Raw genomic sequence first — 14,235 nt, forward strand, 5'->3', positions numbered from 1 at the left:
CCTGACTGAATAGGTACTTGGGTAAATCATGTGCAATTATATGTAATGTAATTTTTTTTTAATTATAAATTTTAAATTTTTGTATATTGAAATTATTTAAATATTGCTCTCCAACGTGGTGCTGGTGCAATCATACATGGTGCTGGTGCAATACAACATGGTGCTGGTGCAATCATGCATGGTGCTGGTGCAATCCAACATGGCGCCTGGTGTAAATATTGGAACGAACGATAATGATGCTACCTAGTGGCTGATTGGATCGTTTATTTCAAATGTTTCACACTCTGGCCGACCACATTGGACTTAAAGATGGCCTACAGTGGCTCACTCTAGCAGCATCAGCTGACATTGTGCTGATGGTAGAATGTATATAAGTAACATATTACTAGCATAGCTAGTGGAGGAAAGTTGGAAGCAAGATTGTGGTCTTGAAGACATGGCTGACAGTCATTGATTATTCTTGAAGGGTTTGGGGGGAGGTCTGAATGTCATAACTTAATACTAGCATAGTATCCTTATGGCAACTTGTGCTTTGTAGCATACTTGTAGCATAATATACACTTCGACATACCATAATTTGTATCGCTATAGTTGTTCATGGACAGCCCCAGTATTTAATGTCTTCCCAGTAAATAATATTTGAAAATTAAAATGTATGCAATTTTTCATCAATGTTTTCTTATGACTTTATCACTTAGAATTATCGTCCGTAAACCGACTTTACAGACAACCCCCTTTTTTTTAGTTCAATTAATATTTCGTAACCTTAAAATGCAGTCTCATTGTTTGTCACTTGTTACGTTTCCGTGCATTGTGGAAGCAGCAGACGCGATTGTGAAATGTTCCATGTGTTCCGTTTCCGTTTACGTTTCCGTGCCATTGTAAACCGAGCCTCATGGCTGCTGTATTTTCTAGAAAAGGGGGAAAAAAAGTTACTTTTATATTACGATGCGCTAGAAATAAACGACCAATAGCGAACGAGGTAAGAGGTAATGTGGTGTGGAGGAGGCGATAAAAGTATTAAAATTGTTCGGTATCGATATATAAATTTTTTTAATATCTATAGTTTTGCACTCGATACTTCTTAATTGGCTATCGTATCGAATAATCCCAGATATAATACTTAATTTTATAATTAATTAAACCTATTTTTTTTTTAAATACGAGAATTGAAATAAACCAAAATCTGGTTATAAGGTTCCATTGCCTCTTTATTGATTCATTCCATTATGTTGTTAAATAATTGCTGTTCGATTCACCGGATAAAATTTTTTTATACCTACTCTTTCTTTTATTCAAAAATTTGAAATACGTAAACGAAAAGTTTGGTTAATTTTTTTATTTATTTGTTGAAAAAAAAACTCTTAACGATTTTAGGGAAGAGAAAAAAAAAGTATCGATACCTGAAGTCATCAAACGCTTCAGTTTCGAAACAGCTCGCGAGTGCAGCATATCGATACTCGTCGCTAGATTACCGCGAGCGTGTGTGTCCGTGCGGAAGGGGAAAGTGGCCCCGTGAGAAGCTGCTGTAATCATAGCAGCCGGCCTCTGGTGTCGCAACACAGGTCGGCGGGCGCATCGCCCCCCGGGTAAGAGCACCCCTCTTGTAGGCTCCCCGGAGACCCTCCTAGCGACCCGCGGACACGAGACGAAGCCACTCTTCGCACCTGAGGGAGAGGATCCACTTGCGAGTAGGCCCCGACTGTACCGTTCCGGGGAAACTTGATTTTTTTTTTCTTCAAAAATATTCCACGTGCAGACTGGTAAGTTTTGTGTGGCTTTCTGAGGGAAAACTTGATTTAAGCTTTTGGACATACGCCGTTGCTAAGGACATGCATGTATGTAGAAGAAAACTACAAAAAAAGACAAAAACACAAATTTTTATCTCGTTTGAACTGTTGTGCTGAATTTTTTTTTGTTAAATATGTTTGTGCTGTCATCATTTGTGGGTTTTTTTTCGTTCTGTTAGTCCATTTTTCATTGTTTTTCTTTGTTTACTGACCATATTTATGTTATGGAATATTATGTGGTGTTTATATCCGGTTGACAACAGCATTTTTTTTCTTAATTTGTGTTTTAGTCTTTTGTGTGTGTGTTTTTTTTTGTAGTTTTCTTCTACAGACATACATGTGCTTAGCAATGGCGTATGTCCAAAAGCTTAAATCAAGTCATGCACTCCCATTGCACAAATCTTTCAAAGATAATATTTCTGAGGGAAAATATTATTTTTTTCTCTCTACAAAGGCCAACGACGTGCATAACGTATTGACATCGACAAAATAAACTTTTTAACACCTATCGAGGTCACAAAAAATTTTGATTGTTAGGATTAAACCCTGTGTTGACATGTTGAGGTGGATATTGAAAACACAACTCCGAACGTTTAATGTGAAACGTTGCAAATCTGCAGGCGAATGTACCTACACAGTTTCGTTTCATTGCAAAACCCGCCCTTCTCAGAAGTGCAGACGATTACAGTTTTTTTTTATTATTGACTTTTCTTATAGTTTTCAAAATAAACCTAACGTTCAATATGAATAGTTGTATATCCAATAATCAGTTTTGAAAATGTTGAAGTTGTTTTAAAGTTTATGAAGTTATATTTCATTTGGCACATTATGAAAAAATGGCGAGAGTGAATTTTTCTGATGCGCGCGCACCATGCAACTAAATTTTTATAGGATGATAAAAAATCTACGTCCAAAAAAATGCTATATTAAAATAAAAATTATACATGTGCTTTTAAATCTTATTTTTTGTGATGTTATTTAATACTGGTCCATATCATTGAAAACATTTATTTATTGTGTACATTTGTGATGAAAATTGTGTTTATAAACTTTTCAAGTGCATTTATATAAGTGAGGTTATGTTCCCTTAAATATAATTTATTTGCGTTATAAATTAATACATTATTATTTCATAAATAAAAAATTAATATACTTTCAACATATTTATTGATTTTAATTCCACTTTATAGATTATTTCACTAAATTAAATAATTAATTTTATACACGCTTTTATATTAATATTGAATACTGATTATTTATTTAGATTTTTTAATTTTATCAAATTTATTATTTGCAAACTGTAATTATATCACTTCAGTCGTTTTAATATTTAATTTCCATGATTGCATGCAAAATTAAAGTTAGTTCTTTAATATGCCAAGCAAGTATAAGTATACACACACCCCATTTTAAAATTAAATATGTACTTATAACAAATAAAATTTTTACTGATCATTTTCTCAAAACTTGTTTATTTTTATTTGAAGAAGTGCTGTTTTAGTCATGCCTGAAATTTGGCATGACGTTTTAGCGTTACAGTGTTAGGGGTAGATACGTTTACAAGTCTTCTGATAAAAAAGATAGACCAAGTTTTTCCATGAGCTATCCTTAAAATAAAGCTTTTACAAATGAGTCAGTAATAGTTATGGCTAATTTTTTTTTTAAGTATTACATTTAGATTTTGACTGTAGCCTACATACATTTCTTAATTTTCGCAGGTACCAACATAAAATGTTAAATACACCTCCTGTGTTGAAATTCCTCCTGCCCATATTATTGTCTGTTTTGAATCAAATAGACGGAAGACAGATAATGCATGATGATACTCTTCAAGACGGAAAACAGCTCGTGTCAGAAGCTGTTACTGTTTTCAACAATCAGTTCAAGGACGAAGTTTCTTACACGTTGCTTGTCATGAGCAAAGGGTCGAGATCTCGCATCGCGGACACAGCAGTTAGCGACATGGGCCTGGCCTCGCCGCTTATGGTGTACACAATGGACGGTCAGAATGTCATAGAAGATCCGTGGAGCAAGATCGGAAGCATGGCGAAAGTGATGTTCATGATGTTGTTGCGAAGTGCTGAAGTCGACGCCGTGATTGATCACATTCTGTTCATGTCGAAGCTTTCTTTTTGGAGGTCGCAAGCGTACTTCGTGTTCCTGTTGACAGACGAGGTGGAGGCAACTCCGTCTGCGATCAAACACTTGCTGGGCAGATGCTGGAAGTACTGCGAAATATTCAATTCTGTTGCTGTTTATCACAACTTGGCCAAAGCTAACAGAACCAAGGTTCGTGTCAGCACCTATGATCCGTTTGTCAATGGCGGCGAGGTGTATGAAATTTCAACAATGCTTTCAGAGGTAAAAGTACTGTCTCGCAAGCTTAGAGATGTTAAAGGGTATCCTATGGAATACCCCCGCCACAACTACCCTCCTTTCCTGTACGAGTTCCAGAATTCAAGAGGGGAGACTGAATATGGGGGTTTCCTTTTCAAGATTGGCCTTAACGTTGTTAAACACATGAATGCCACGTTGACCAGCGACAAAAAATCACTGGGGAATCCAGGAAATTGGGATATCCCTTACAAATTTTACGAAAAACTTGACGTCCTGTTCATTATTTCACTTCTACAGGAGGACAGTCTGCAGAATGCCACGTATCCCTACTTCATAGACAGGTTTGTCCTGATAGTGCCCAAGGCTGAGATGCTGCCGAGATGGATGAATGCAGTTATACCATTTTCGAACAATTTGTGGATACTTTACACGCTCTCATACTTTATTCTTGTCGTGGTTGGAAAGGCGTTCTCGTACTTCACCAACGAAAACGCCCAAAGATACTTCCAACTGCTGGAAACATTCCGGCTTTTCTACCTCGGAGCAGCCAACTACGTGGCAGAAAACATCTCTCTGAGGATCTTCACGGTGTCTGCCATGCTGTTCAACATCGTCTGCCTGAACGCGTACACAGGGTCGTTCACCAGCTACCTGACGGTGCCGCAGTACTACCCCGACATCAAGAGCCTCGAGGACATAGAGTCCAAGTCCATCGCCATCTCCCTGCCATCCTCGTACGGGCCCAACCTGTCCTACGACTTCTCCTCCACCATGATGAACTCCGACTTCAACGACGAGAAGTCCCTGCTGATCATGAAGCGCTTGGAGCTGGTCGACACGATGGACGAGGCGCTGGAGGCGGTCAAGACCCACAAGAACACCAGCATCATCCACTGCCTGCTGGGGGCCAAGTTCATCCTCAGCAAGCCGGAGAGCTACCGCGGCAGCGAGCCGCTGCTGCACATGGTGGACCCCGAGGTGCTGTCCCTGTACGTGGTCTTGCTGCTGAGGCGCGACCTGCCCTTCTTCGGGGCCATCGACGTGATGCTGCAGCGGCTGGGCGAGGCGGGGCTGCTCACCAAGGCCACCAGCGACGAGTTCGCCGGCATCGAGCTGCGCGTGAAGAAGCGCTTCGACGTGGAGCTCAAGCCGTTGGAGGCGAGCCACCTGCAGACGTACTTCTACATCCTGGCGGCGGGGCTGGCCGCCGGCGTGGGAGCGTTCGCCGTCGAGCTCGCGAGAGCCGTCACCCCTGATCCCCCGGGTCCGGGCACGCCACTCAAGTCCCCACTCACGGGGTCGCCAGGGGAAGAGGACGCACCCTTGTCAGCGCTCGAACTCAGTAGCAGTGAGACCACCGTGCCACCTGATCTCACGGACGAGTCCACTCCAGAATGTTCCCCGTTTCACCGGTACGTTACACCATCAGATTGATGGTAAACCTAACCTAGATCCTCTTACAAATGTTCCATGTGCGGTTCTTCAGTTACACGGCACACACAGACTTAAGTGAATGTGTGAGAGCACTAAAACATAATATCCATTTGACTTCTGAACGCCGTATAGCATTCAGATAACAATTTTTGCAGGCTTTCCTGCTTCGTTTTACATTTTCAAGATTAGGTACTTATTGCGACGGTGAAAAAACCATGACTTAGCACTCAGCTAAAACCCTAAAAACCAAAATGATTCATGTGATGGCCATGAGAGAATGCGAATTTTATTACAAGACATTCAATCATTCAAATTCATTTCAATGCGTCCACTGGGTTTGTAACACTTTTGTCTCGTCACAAAAATTGGCATGCCGATAAGTTATTTTTACATATCCAGCAATAATTTCGTTACCTTTACTTTTATATTCAGTTGGAAGCAGCCTTATCCCTGAATTACACCCACAGGGAATTTATTTCACATTTTCTCATCATAAATGTTTTCAGGAATGTCTTTCAAGAGATATTTTTCCTAGTCAGGTGAATTTTTCTTCTCAGAATTTCACTGTTGGATTCATTTTCTCTCGAAGGAAAACTACCACTGATAGTGCGAGTGATAACAAATTTGCTGGGAAAAGCCCAAGTAAAAACAATCAATTGGGACTAAAGGGGAGAACATGGAACGATGTTGCTAATGTGAAGGTGTGAAAATGCATGAACAGTTGGGACGATACTGTCCAAGGCTCAGACTGCACTACATGGATAAAAGTGATCAATCAAAAGGTATTTAAGTGAAATTTTGCTGTGTAATATTCTTCCAGTCATTTGAAGGAAGCTTAAAATGTGGTTTTTGGTGTAACTGTTCCATAATTAAACATATGTTCTAGATTTATTAAACAGAAAGATTTAATTTACACTGTAAGGGTTTTTATAGTAACGATTCTCATGATGAGTAACTATTCTTATAAAATCTGCAACAGGAGAAATAAAACTTTCTTTCAAAACTTCGTCTCATTGATTGTTTTATTATGTACATTTTTTTATCTTTTTATGGAGATGTCTCTCAGACAGCAAACTTATCACAAATGCGCGTTTGTATACATTACACTGCAGCTTTACGACGTGGTGTAGCACAACAAAGCGAGGGTTAGTAAACATTTTAAATATATTTTTTTCAACAAAAACTACGTATGATAAAATGGTTTATTGTAAAACTATGATAAGAGTGCAGTTACAAAAGTTCTTACAAAGATATTTAGCATAATATAAAAAAAATCAAGCTTTACTGTTTTGTTCCCCCTTTTTTTTCTAAAAAAAAAAACAACACTTTGTAAGCGAAACTATAGCCCTGATTACAAGTGAGTACACAGGCATAGACTTAAAATTGTAGTTTAGCTATTTAAATTTTCTATTCAGTGGTGTGTGGTAAGAACAGGTAATGTATAATCAACCAAACAAACACAAGCATTTAAATAGTATCACTGAGTAAAATAACATTCACTATAACATCACAGCATCCAATGAGCAAAGATATAGCCATCACCGGCTAACCTTGAATGAGACAAGCATGTTAAAAGTTATTGTGTGTCATACTAAGAACGTCTAGTTGGTTCATGGTTTCTTATCTGTCCTCTGTGTCTGTACCTCAAACATAACACAAGTTTCCAGCTGTCTCTCACTAAGCTAAGCGAACCAAGAACCAAAACTGTAACGATATATATCCACTGCACATCTACCACGGTGTGAAAATTAAGTCTGAATAAATAAAAATAAATACAGTAATACCACAGTGGAGAATACAAATTTTGATCACGGTTGCTGGTACTGCAAGTAATAATTGGTTCTTGGACAGTACGTGAATGAAGTGTATTGCTTACTAATAGCACGTGTCCCACAATCAGGAATTGGCTGACTTGCTACACTGTTGTAAAAATCCTTCCTAATTCTTAGCACAATTGACGTACTAAATTACATAGCTCTATAAAAAAAATCAATCAATTATTATCCATGCACAAAAGTTGATAATTGCTCCAAATTAAATGTATTTGACTGGATTTTTTTTTTAAATCATTGGTTGAATACATATTGGGAAAATATCATAACTGTACATTGTGCAGAGTCTTTTTATGTCTGGTAGATTATTCGGTCTGCAATGTGTTATTTTTTTTTGTTTTCGTTGTCCCTTCATTTGTTATACTTTGTGACTCATGCGTGACAATGGGAAACATTCTCTCAAGGTTCCAAACTAACAGTGCATTAAAAATTTCTGTTTGGTTAGAAAATCAACGCCTGTTATTTTTAATCAAACGTAACAAGACAACTTTTGAGTGTTCAGCCTGAATTTGGTGGCGAGAGAGGTAAGAGGGTCCCACCGTTGAACTGGAATGTAAACTATGGTGACGCGAAGATCGGAGATGGGCCTGTGAAAGCGGGAGGAGGAGGTTAAGGAGGAGAATGGAGGAAGCTGATGTCCAGAGGTGGAGTCGTCGAACGATCAGGCGCGGCGCTGCGGCGCTGTGCTTGCTGGAATGTCCTCCAGAGTGTGTGGGCAGGGAGTCAGAAGGATGGGGATGCAGTCTCTCCCCGTCGACTGGTCCATCCCCTCACACGCACTTCCACGCGAAGCAGGCCAAGCACGTGGCGAGCGAAGTCCACAGAACCACCCTCAGAGCATGGTGGAGGAGAAACAACCTGGAAACAACACAGACGTGACCACGATGCTTGACACGTCCTCCTCCCAGCTTCAACCGTTGGCAGAGATGTGCCAGCTAATGTATGGAAAGGGCCACGATTATTCCTGGGATTTATTTCTTGACGTGATAACGTCTTATAAATCGATGAACGCCGGCTGCACGCACGAAAAATTGCCACGTTCCGCCTGAGCCAAGCGTGCAAGAACCGGCCAACCACCATGCATGAAAATCTTCTATAATATCAAACAGGTTAAGGTGGGCTTTTCAACGAATTGTTCGTGATTATATTTAAACAAATTATTTAAATTAAATTTGCAAAAAACTGTAAACAATATTTGAAAATTAAAAAATATGCAATTTTTCATGAATGTTTTCTATGACATTATCACGTAAAATTATTGTCCGTAAACAGACTTTACAGACAACCCCCTTTTTTTTGCTCAGCAGAGAGAAACGTGTGCAGGGAAAGGACAATAGGTAAGCTCTGTAATAGCTTTGAATATATTATATACTGTATAGAAGTCGCCAGCCCAGGTTAAAATTTCTAATACGGTTTTGAGGTAGTTGGTTAATTCACCGCCGCAATCGCCACCATCTCTAGGGCATCGACTTGTGGTGGTCCCTAGCGGACAAGTGTCGAACTCTTCAAACACCCCTTCCCCCTCCTGTTGAACGACCTTGAGCTGCAGTGAATGATAGCGGGCGACAGTGCTGCGCTCTAACGTGTAAATAACAACTAAGACGATACAGGGCGTTACGGCAGCGCACTGCAGCGGTGAAGTTCCCAAGCTGCTCATCATACGCTTCTGAAAAACGTAGAGTAAATCCTATCCACTCGCGACTTCTATACAGTATATATATTCAAAGGTAATAGGTAGACACCGGAATAACTGGCGGATTAATTTCTCTATTCACTAAAGTCGAACAATCGAACCTTTATGCCGCGTCTGGAATAAGCTCACACTTTATTTGGAGCAATGTGGTACCATTTAAACTCTCCCTGCAAAAATAATTACCTAATCACGGGCAATCTGGTGGAGACTCTCATGTTCTAGAAGCAAATGAGCATACGTGTGATATTGGCCTGAGCATGCAAAGGCCACTGAAGTCATCTTGCAAGTCGTTGGACCAAGTCTTTACCGAACTTCAATATCTCGTACATAATAGTCTCTGTACAGAACCCTCCAATCCATAGTTTATAACAGTCCCGTGTGATGCAGATTTACTTCAGATGAATTGGATTGACTATGGGCCAGCCAGGTCCTCAGAACCAAAGTATAACAAACAAACCATTAATAACAATATATTAAATCGATTTATTCATTAAATGTGATTGCAAATAGCTAGGCTTTGTATCGCTCTCGTGATTGACCATTTTAAATTTTCCACGTGAGTACGGTTTTGTCAAGACAATCAAAACACTGCATTTTGGAGGATTTAAGATCTTGAGTAGCCAGGACACAACGGATGATAAAATTTTTTTTGCAGACAAGAAACCATTAAAGCAAAGTTATAAGAGTGCATGTAACGTACGTCTGTACTTACTGGCTGTCCAAAGATGCAAGGAAGGACCTACTGGAAAATCGGCTTTAAGGCTTTACATGGAATGTCTCCTACTGTATGGGTTGGACTATGAGGAGCCTGTTTCGAGATCCTATAGCATTATCTTGTTGTACTACAGTGAAAACAAACAGGATTTCATCGTCGGCATACTTGGTCGCTCTGTGGCGGTGGGGCGAGGCGACGTACCTGAAGTACCTCTTCCGGGCAGCCGGCAGGTTGCTCAACGGTTCCTTCAGCATGTGCTCTCTCACGCCCAGCACGTAGCAGCGGACGTACTCCCGCCAGTTGATGTCGGTCACGTCCATAGGGAACGCCGCCTTGTCCTCGGGCGACATCCTCGCCAGGAGGTCCACCACGTTGCCGTCGTGGAATCTCCACTGGTGCATCGAGAAGAAGGTCACCAGGTGCAGGAAGCGCCTGGCCCTCATGTACAGGTCGATGTTCCTGGAGCACAAGAACACTTCACAATCAGGAGTAGGTATCCATTTTGTGCCACTCTGCTTTGTTGCTGGTGCTTGACATAGTGGAATCTCGAGAAGGTCACCAGGTGCAGGAAGCGCCTGGCCCTCATGTACAGGTCGATGTTCCTGGAGGGCAAGAACACTTCACAATCAGGAGTAGGTATCCATTTTGTGCCACTCTGCTTTGTTGCTGGTGCTTGACATAGTGGAATCTCGAGAAGGTCACCAGGTGCAGGAAGCGCCTGGCCCTCATGTACAGGTCGATGTTCCTGGAGGGCAAGGACACTTCACAATCAAGAGAAGGTGTCCATTTAGCGCCACTCTGCTTGGTTCCTGGTGCTTGACATAGTGGAATCTCCACAGGTGCATCGAGAAGGTCACCAGGTGCAGGAAGCGCCTGGCCCTCATGTACAGGTCGATGTTCCTGGAGGGCAAGGACACTTCACAATCAGGAGAAGGTGTCCATTTAGCGCCACTCTGCTTGGTTCCTGGTGCTTGACATAGTGGAATCTCCACAGGTGCATCGAGAAGGTCACCAGGTGCAGGAAGCGCCTGGCCCTCATGTACAGGTCGATGTTCCTGGAGGGCAAGGACACTTCACAATCAGGAGAAGGTGTCCATTTAGCGCCACTCTGCTTGGTTCCTGGTGCTTGACATAGTGGAATCTCCACTGGTGCATCGAGAAGGTCACCAGGTGCAGGAAGCGCCTGGCCCTCATGTACAGGTCGATGTTCCTGGAGGGCAAGGACACTTCACAATCAGGAGAAGGTGTCCATTTAGCGCCACTCTGCTTGGTTCCTGGTGCTTGACATAGTGGAATCTCCACAGGTGCATCGAGAAGGTCACCAGGTGCAGGAAGCACCTGGCCCTCATGTACAGGTCGATGTTCCTGGAGGGCAAGGACACTTCACAATCAGGAGAAGGTGTCCATTTAGCGCCACTCTGCTTGGTTCCTGGTGCTTGACATAGTGGAATCTCCACAGGTGCATCGAGAAGGTCACCAGGTGCAGGAAGCGCCTGGCCCTCATGTACAGGTCGATGTTCCTGGAGGGCAAGGACACTTCACAATCAGGAGAAGGTGTCCATTTAGCGCCACTCTGCTTGGTTCCTGGTGCTTGACATAGTGGAATCTCCACAGGTGCATCGAGAAGGTCACCAGGTGCAGGAAGCGCCTGGCCCTCATGTACAGGTCGATGTTCCTGGAGGGCAAGGTCACTTCACAATCAGGAGAAGGTGTCCATTTAGCGCCACTCTGCTTGGTTCCTGGTGCTTGACATAGTGGAATCTCCACAGGTGCATCGAGAAGGTCACCAGGTGCAGGAAGCGCCTGGCCCTCATGTACAGGTCGATGTTCCTGGAGGGCAAGGACACTTCACAATCAGGAGAAGGTGTCCATTTAGCGCCACTCTGCTTGGTTCCTGGTGCTTGACATAGTGGAATCTCCACAGGTGCATCGAGAAGGTCACCAGGTGCAGGAAGCGCCTGGCCCTCATGTACAGGTCGATGTTCCTGGAGGGCAAGGACACTTCACAATCAGGAGAAGGTGTCCATTTAGCGCCACTCTGCTTGGTTCCTGGTGCTTGACATAGTGGAATCTCCACTGGTGCATCGAGAAGGTCACCAGGTGCAGGAAGCGCCTGGCCCTCATGTACAGGTCGATGTTCCTGGAGGGCAAGGACACTTCACAATCAGGAGAAGGTGTCCATTTAGCGCCACTCTGCTTGGTTCCTGGTGCTTGACATAGTGGAATCTCCACAGGTGCATCGAGAAGGTCACCAGGTGCAGGAAGCGCCTGGCCCTCATGTACAGGTCGATGTTCCTGGAGGGCAAGGACACTTCACAATCAGGAGAAGGTGTCCATTTAGCGCCACTCTGCTTGGTTCCTGGTGCTTGACATAGTGGAATCTCCACAGGTGCATCGAGAAGGTCACCAGGTGCAGGAAGCGCCTGGCCCTCATGTACAGGTCGATGTTCCTGGAGGGCAAGGACACTTCACAATCAGGAGAAGGTGTCCATTTAGCGCCACTCTGCTTGGTTCCTGGTGCTTGACATAGTGGAATCTCCACAGGTGCATCGAGAAGGTCACCAGGTGCAGGAAGCGCCTGGCCCTCATGTACAGGTCGATGTTCCTGGAGGGCAAGGACACTTCACAATCAGGAGAAGGTGTCCATTTAGCGCCACTCTGCTTGGTTCCTGGTGCTTGACATAGTGGAATCTCCACAGGTGCATCGAGAAGGTCACCAGGTGCAGGAAGCGCCTGGCCCTCATGTACAGGTCGATGTTCCTGGAGGGCAAGGACACTTCACAATCAGGAGAAGGTGTCCATTTAGCGCCACTCTGCTTGGTTCCTGGTGCTTGACATAGTGGAATCTCCACAGGTGCATCGAGAAGGTCACCAGGTGCAGGAAGCGCCTGGCCCTCATGTACAGGTCGATGTTCCTGGAGGGCAAGGACACTTCACAATCAGGAGAAGGTGTCCATTTAGCGCCACTCTGCTTGGTTCCTGGTGCTTGACATAGTGGAATCTCCACAGGTGCATCGAGAAGGTCACCAGGTGCAGGAAGCGCTTGGCCCTCATGTACAGGTCGATGTTCCTGGAGGGCAAGGACACTTCACAATCAGGAGAAGGTGTCCATTTAGCGCCACTCTGCTTGGTTCCTGGTGCTTGACATAGTGGAATCTCCACAGGTGCATCGAGAAGGTCACCAGGTGCAGGAAGCGCCTGGCCCTCATGTACAGGTCGATGTTCCTGGAGGGCAAGGACACTTCACAATCAGGAGAAGGTGTCCATTTAGCGCCACTCTGCTTGGTTCCTGGTGCTTGACATAGTGGAATCTCCACTGGTGCATCGAGAAGGTCACCAGGTGCAGGAAGCGCCTGGCCCTCATGTACAGGTCGATGTTCCTGGAGGGCAAGGACACTTCACAATCAGGAGAAGGTGTCCATTTAGCGCCACTCTGCTTGGTTCCTGGTGCTTGACATAGTGGAATCTCCACTGGTGCATCGAGAAGGTCACCAGGTGCAGGAAGCGCCTGGCCCTCATGTACAGGTCGATGTTCCTGGAGGGCAAGGACACTTCACAATCAGGAGAAGGTGTCCATTTAGCGCCACTCTGCTTGGTTCCTGGTGCTTGACATAGTGGAATCTCCACAGGTGCATCGAGAAGGTCACCAGGTGCAGGAAGCGCCTGGCCCTCATGTACAGGTCGATGTTCCTGGAGGGCAAGGACACTTCACAATCAAGAGAAGGTGTCCATTTAGCGCCACTCTGCTTTGTTGCTGGTGCTTGACATAGTGGAATCTCGAGAAGGTCACCAGGTGCAGGAAGCACCTGGCCCTCATGTACAGGTCGATGTTCCTGGAGGGCAAGGACACTTCACAATCAGGAGTTGGTATACATTTGGCACCGCTCTGCTTTGTTCCTGGTGCTTGGCACAGTGGAATACCCAAGTGGTGCATCGAGAAGAACGTCACCAGTTGCAAGGATGCGCCTGGCCCTCATGTACAGGTCGATGTTCCTGCAGGGCAAGGACACTTCACAATCAAGAGAAGGTGTCCATTTAGCGCCACTCTGCTTTGTTGCTAGTGCTTGACATAGTGGAATACCCAAGTGGTGCATATCGAGACGAATGGCACAAAATGTAGGGATGTTTCCATCTGTATTTTCAAATCCCACGTTCCGTCAGTGTAAGCTCAAGCTGAGAAAAATTCTGCAAGAACATTTGTAGGAGCATGCATTTTCCACGAAATAATCGGGTCGCTCATTGGACTGTAATAAGGTATGACCATTCTAGCAATTGTTTCATTGTATTTGGCAGATGTCTGCGAGAATAAGTCACTGCCCTATTTGGCTGGGCCATTCAGGATTAATTTGCTTCTACATTGGATGGCTGTGATTGGTGTGCTGGCAAAAGACATATGCCTGAAAAAGTTATACTGTACCTTCAAACCAGCTTTTT

At 43.8% G+C, this 14,235-nt stretch overlaps 1 protein-coding gene across 3 annotated transcripts in view; it reads right to left on the reverse strand.

Moving 5' to 3' along the window:
* Nucleotides 1–6,871: 6,871 nt before the first annotated feature.
* The window catches only part of LOC134539049 (putative fatty acyl-CoA reductase CG5065), a 52,261-nt gene continuing 44,897 nt past the window's right edge, over nt 6,872–14,235 (reverse strand). For all 3 annotated transcript variants that reach the window (XM_063380742.1, XM_063380741.1, XM_063380744.1), the window contains 2 exons: nt 10,003–10,260; nt 6,872–8,251 (listed from right to left, as the gene is read on the reverse strand). In XM_063380742.1, the coding sequence (XP_063236812.1) occupies nt 8,164–8,251; nt 10,003–10,260 (346 nt within the window). In that variant the 3' untranslated portion in view covers nt 6,872–8,163. The remainder of the gene's footprint in view (nt 8,252–10,002; nt 10,261–14,235) is intronic.

This window comes from Bacillus rossius, chromosome 14 (genome assembly GCF_032445375.1).
Source record: "Bacillus rossius redtenbacheri isolate Brsri chromosome 14, Brsri_v3, whole genome shotgun sequence".
Taxonomy (NCBI): domain Eukaryota; kingdom Metazoa; phylum Arthropoda; class Insecta; order Phasmatodea; family Bacillidae; genus Bacillus; species Bacillus rossius.